The sequence below is a fragment of the Gymnogyps californianus genome, chromosome 7, assembly GCF_018139145.2.
Source record: "Gymnogyps californianus isolate 813 chromosome 7, ASM1813914v2, whole genome shotgun sequence".
NCBI lineage: Eukaryota > Metazoa > Chordata > Aves > Accipitriformes > Cathartidae > Gymnogyps > Gymnogyps californianus.
In genome coordinates this window covers 18,602,962-18,608,980 of record NC_059477.1, presented here as the reverse complement: position 1 = coordinate 18,608,980, position 6,019 = coordinate 18,602,962, and the positions used below count along the sequence as shown (strand labels likewise).

Below are 6,019 nucleotides of genomic sequence, written 5' to 3'. Positions count from 1 at the left end.
GTAGTTCAAGGCCTTTGCTTGTACAATGTGCGCTGTAATTACTGCAAGGGTAATCGGGGGAAAAAAAAGATCTGCCCACTGCAGTACAATACAGTTTGTCACCTGCAACACGGGTGGCAAGCCCTTGTAAGGTTTGAGGACAAGAACATTTCACAAGATGCGCTGTAAGGACAAGGTGCAAAAGAGGCTATTAGTTCAAATAAAATCCTGGAGATTGGCCTTGGTACGACGGTGACGTGCGTGAGAGGCATCTTGCGCTGCTCATCTTTCGGATACTGCTGCCGTAACAGAGGGCTGAGGGCTTCTTTCTCCTTGCTCCCGCGAAAAAAAGCAGAGGCTCTTGCTTAGGAATATGTGCTTGTCTGCAGCTGTTTGCCCTCCGCAGCTCCCCGGGAGTATGGTCAGCCATTTCTGGGTAGTGTCTTCTGTTTGCATTCTTTTAAATGAAAACAGTGAATTTTGGTTGTGGACAAAAGAAGAACTGTGCTGGCTTAGGCTGTTAATTTAGGTGGATTTTACTATATTTCTAAGGAGCATAACTGTTCTTTGGTGTCCTCCCTTTTCTCTAAATAAAAATGTATATGCTTTCCTTTAAAAATGTATTTTGTGTGTAAGTCACATAGCGATAACATTAAATGCGGTATAAAGACGGTAATAAAACTGGTTGTAACATTTATATATTTTTCATGACCAAAGTGCTTTGCAGTTGGAGATGCTATAAATGCATGCTTGCCACTGGAGGAAGCGACACACACTGCAAAAGATGACAGCCGCGTGACCCCAGGACCCGGTCCCTCTGGGCACAGGAGGGGCAGGCAGCTCTCTAGGACAAAACGGGGGCTGGGGCATCTGCCCTGGCGTGCCGCGGGAAGGTTGGGTGGCTGTTGCTGAGGTGTAGAGGCTGTGGTGGAAAAATACTGCTGGGACTGGGAGGAGACCCCATGCAGAAGCATCCGTTGGTGCAGCAGAGGAGGAAGCGGCTGTCCCAGGTCTCCTCCTGTTGTGTCTCAGCGCTGCCGCCTCCCCCTCTCCTTTCAGCAGCAGAGGCCTCTCCACACTGGGGTCATGGTGTTCAGCATTCCCCAACCTGCTCAGAAACCGTGGGTTGTCTGGGTGCGCAGTGTACTCGGGGAGGAAAAGCAGGTACAAACAGAAGGAAAAGGGAAGAATGGGGAAAATGCTGCTATTGACGTTTTCCCTGGGGTTTCCCAGTGGGGTTTTTTGTACATCTGATCTGTTGCAACAGGATGAAGCAAACTCCAGAGATGCTGACTGGCCTCTAGCCCTATCTTCTAAAACAGCCGCATCTTGCACAACTCCATGTCCTTTTATGGGGATTTTTTTTTTCCATGGGGAGCGTGGCTGTTCTCCCTTCCCACCCTGCGGCCGAGGGCCCTGTGGCTTCCCTGGAGGCTGGCGGGCTTGGGGAGTGTGTGCCAGAGCCGGCTGACCTTGTCACCTCCGCTTGTTCGCGGTGGACCCCTGTGTGGCCACGAAAGGCGAGAAAGAGACGAAGCGCTTAGTGCGGCTAATCCTGGCTGCAGCGCCCTAATGAATGTCACGCACCGGTTGTACGGAAACCGCTAGAGCACGTGAACGTCACCAGTCAGTCAGCTGTGGAAAAGTCTCTCAACCGCTCTCCATTAGAGGGCATTCAACATTTGCACAGGCACAAATCTGCAAAGTGAATTTTTTTTTTTAAAATGTCCCCTGACTTTTCCAGAATACGCACAATGAATATTAAATAAAGGGCTGATGTTCCCTAAGTCATTGCCCGTTACCGCACTTCAGATGCCATTATGCGGCGTGACTTTTAAAAACTTTTTTTTTTAAAGGTCATGCTGTTTATGCTGCATAATATATAATACAATTCCACGGTAAATTAGAAACATACAGCCTGCTGCTGTGCTTCATGGAGGTGAACAAAATTTGAAATCGGGGGTCTCCTCCTTGTGGGGAAGCAGTTGTGGGAAATATTTAATATCACCACAATCAGGGGCTTTATGGACTAGTAATGAGCTATGGAGGCCTCTCTAGGCCACCTTGCCGCATCTCCTGCCTGCTCTCTAGCCTCTCTAGAACATTTTCCCATTCTTGACACTGTGAAATTTGATTTTACTTTACTGTTACAGGAAGTTTTGGGTAAACTGCAACATTACCTAACCCATAGCCGTTTCCTTTAGCTACAGATGATATGCTCAGCCCTGGCAGGTTTCTCTCCCAGCAGATAAGCAGAGATGACTTTCCGTGTGGTGAAATGGTTGCAGGCCTGTTCAGTCCCTATATACACTAACGCTCTGGAAGGATGAAGTATTCTATTGCTTTATAATAAAGCAACTTTCAAAAATGCTGTCCTCTTTCTTTCCAGGTAAACCACAGCATAGAAACTGGATTTTGAGGGATATGCAGCCTGATTCCAACATTCCCCCGTGACAGCTCTTCAGGGAGCCAGTATCAAAGGTAAGCAAATGAGTTAAAGCCACAGATCTTTGATCCTTATTTAAAAAACTTCAGGTCATGCATTGCTTCAGAAGGCAGAATGCACAAAAAGGAGAGCAGCCATGGGGCGCAGAACCGGACTGCATAAAAACACTGAAAAGTATTTTGGTCTCACTTTGCTGTGGAACACGTAATATGGTTGAAAAGGGATGGGAAGACTATTGAGAAAATACACTGTCTGATGCCAGTGCGATGGAGAGGCCAAGTAAAGGAATTAAGCAAATAAACAGGGTTTCAGAGAGGTGTTAAGAGATGCAGGAACAGCAATGCAAGGAGGAAATTGAGAAGCGGATTTCTTCCATCTAAGGGTAGAAACTGTAAGCCTTGCATGAAATGGAAGTTACATGCTTTTTGAGAAATACGGAAAATAATATAATTTCACATTCACGAGGTCTCTTACCAGAAACTGGTATATTCTAAGAATGGTATTTGGATTAAAGGGGCAGGCCACGCTGCAAATGGAGGACTGCGTTATTAAGTAAGGACTTGCTACTAAACAGGTCTGCAGGGCAGCAGCTCGGATGGTGCAGGCACGGGGACTCCGGGGGTCGCAGAAGCCGAGGGGCAGCACTGAGCAGTGTCTCTGAGGCCAGTTATGTCTAGTCATAATGAACTTTACTGCAAGGGTAGACCTAAAGTGAGGTACCGTCCTAATATATCCTTCTTGGAATACATTCCTGGTCCCTGTATTAGGTACGCTATTTGCCAGAATACTTGTGTATTATTACTGAGTTAGCAAAAGGCAATGTTAATGTTTGTAGGACTGATCTTTTATTATAAAGCCATTTTTTTGTGTTTGAATATACTATCAGCATGGTCTGTAACATATTAAAAATACCTTGGAAAAAGCAGAAGAAAGAAACATTCCACATACAGGCACAAATTAGAGAATTAAAACAACTCTGTTTCTTCAATTTCTGTGCTAGAAGAGATGGATAACAAATTATTCTCAACTGTCAACCAATGAAAAGAAACTTGGTCAAAATTTCAGAAGGATAAAATATTTTATAGCTGAAAACTCTATGATATTTCTGTAATGAAGTTCTCGGTCAACACATCTTAAGCTGTATTTAACATGACAGATAGTACCGAGAATGCCCCGAGTTATTTGGTGCAGGTTAATTTAATGCAAATATTCTATTTTCCACTGAATGTTGTTAAAATGCAGGACAAAATCTTTAAAGATAAGCAATCAAGAAAAACCCGTACCACTATGGACTACCAGGCTGAGCATCACCTCACAAGCATAAGAAAAGAACAGACACAAAGTTCTCATTTCTACTGTACAGGAACACCATTTATGCAGTCCACCCAATGATCTTGTACATCAGCGCCCTCAAAAGCCTGGCTTCGTAGGTAACTGTATTCTTCCCACTGTGCATCCTCTTCTCTTCAAGGGGTTGCTCAATGACAGCTGGAATGTTTCTTCCATACAGCTCGCACTGCTTCAGAAACTGAACGCACTCTTGAATAACGCTGTCACGTAGCATGATCATGTGCTTGGACATGTTCTCCAGCAAGGACAGGAAACACCGTTTGGCGTAATACCATGTGTCAGTGCTCAGCTTTTTGTTATATGGCTCCAGGCTTTTAATGACCCTTGAAATACCAAAGTCATAGTTTCCCTTCACACAGTAGAGTGTACCAATGACTAGATTGACAATGCAAAGATGGTAGATATTTTTATCGGGATTATCATAGGACAGCTGCTCTTCCCCCTTCTCGATCTTCCTCATCAGTTCCTCCGCGTCTTCGTTCTGGCTTGTCAGGATGTAGGAAACGCAGAGGTTAGCTAACACAATGGCACTCACGTGGAGAATGTTGTCATAGTGTTTTTTAACTATTGGCTCATAGAAGCTAATAGCCTCTTTATACTTGTTCTCCTGCATGAAGAGCACGTGAGCCACATTGAGCTTCCACACCTCGTGTTCGTTACAGAACTCCACTGATTTGCGGAAAATCTTTTCTACCATTGTGTAGTTCTTCATGTCCCAGTAGATCTTTGCCTGGGCCATCAAGACAGGTACATATTTATCCAGAGTCTCATCATACTCATTAACTGCCTTTTTTACAGCTTCATCGTCCCAGTTTTGCCTAGCTTCCTGCACCTGCTTCGTGAGTTTTCTTAGCTGCTCAGTCAGTGTCCCTGCTGAATCATCCAGCTTGTGGAAAGCCTCCTCAGGGGCAGTTTGACAAGTAATAATGGCATCCAAGAAGTTGTACAAGTAAGGTGTGAGCAGTTTGTAGGTCAGATGGGCGTTCTCTGCCAGCACATCGGCTGCCAGGTCGTAGTACTGATGCTTGCAATAGAGGAGTAGCAAGTTTCCAAAAGTTTCTGGCGGACAGGGGTTCTGCAGCAGAAGAAACTGCAGCTTCTCAAACCCTTCAGTGGGCTGGCTGTCCATGTTCATTAGCGCTTGGTTGTGCAGCGTGACTGGATCCAACTCCTCCTCAGCCCTCGGCGGCATATCTGTGAGCGCCTCCTGGGCCGCTTTCAGGTTGCGCAGTTGGTACTCGATGGCTGCCTTGAGGTTGAAGGCCTCCACCAGGGCCGTGCGGTGCAGGAGCAGAGTGTTGCCTACACTGCGGACATCAATGCCCTCAGTGGTCATGCCCACGCTGAGCTCTGGGTGCTGGTGGATGCCGCGCTCTATGATATCGGAGATGTGTTTGAGGGCAGGGGCATATTGCTTGGCCGCGTAGCAGCACAGCGCCATGTTGTAGGACAGCTCAGGGCAGTAACCCAACACTTGCATGGCGCCGGCAAACTTGCCGCTGGCCTCTTCGTGTCGCCCCTGCCGGTACAGCAGGCAGCCCAGGTTGATCTCGGCGTCAGCCCGCTCCGAGGGGTCCTCGGCTGCTCCGGGGCCGCCGTCCGCAGCGGCGGCCAGCGCCTCCTCCACCAGGCTCTTGGCCGCCGGCAGGTCGCCCTGGGCATAGCGGATGGCCGCCTGGAGGCGCAGGGCCCGGCCCTGGTAGGCGGGGAGGTCCAGCAGCGGGCTGGCGGCCCGCAGGGCCTCGGCGTAGAGCCCGGCCTTGTAGAGGGCCTGCGCCTGGTAGAGCCGGTACGCGTCCAGCTCGGGGTGCAGCGCCACCAGCTGCTCGTAGCACTCGGCCGCCGCCGCGAAGTCCTGCAGCTGGTAGTGGCAGTAGCCCAGCAGGGAGAGGCCGCCCCGGGAGCGGCAGCTCTTCTGCAGCTCGCGGCTCAGCAGCGACACCGCCTCCCCGCACCGCCCGCCGCCGATCAGCCCGTAGACGACGGCCGTGTACTGCCCGTCGGGCACCGGCGCGGCCTCCATCGCCGCTGCCACGGCAACCGCCCCGCCGGAGCGGGAGCGGAAGCGGAAGCCGGGCCCCTCGCTGCCATGGCAACGGCTGCCGCCGGAGCGGAAGTGCTCCCCAGGCGAGCGAGCGGCGAAGGGCGCAGCGGGCGGCCGCGCCCCCGGAAGAGGCAGCGGCTGGTGCGCGCGGGGCCGCGCAGCGGGCGGTGCGACAGCCGGCTCGCCGCGGGGCACGCCGG

At 50.0% G+C, this 6,019-nt stretch overlaps 1 protein-coding gene across 1 annotated transcript; it reads right to left on the bottom strand.

The window, feature by feature from the left end:
- Window positions 1–3,031: 3,031 nt before the first annotated feature.
- Window positions 3,032–5,798, bottom strand: IFT70B (intraflagellar transport 70B). Its single transcript, XM_050900091.1, has one exon. It carries the CDS (start codon window positions 5,796–5,798, stop codon window positions 3,798–3,800), a length of 2,001 nt encoding a protein of 666 aa, XP_050756048.1. The 3' UTR covers window positions 3,032–3,797.
- Between the last annotated feature and the right edge of the window lie 221 nt (window positions 5,799–6,019).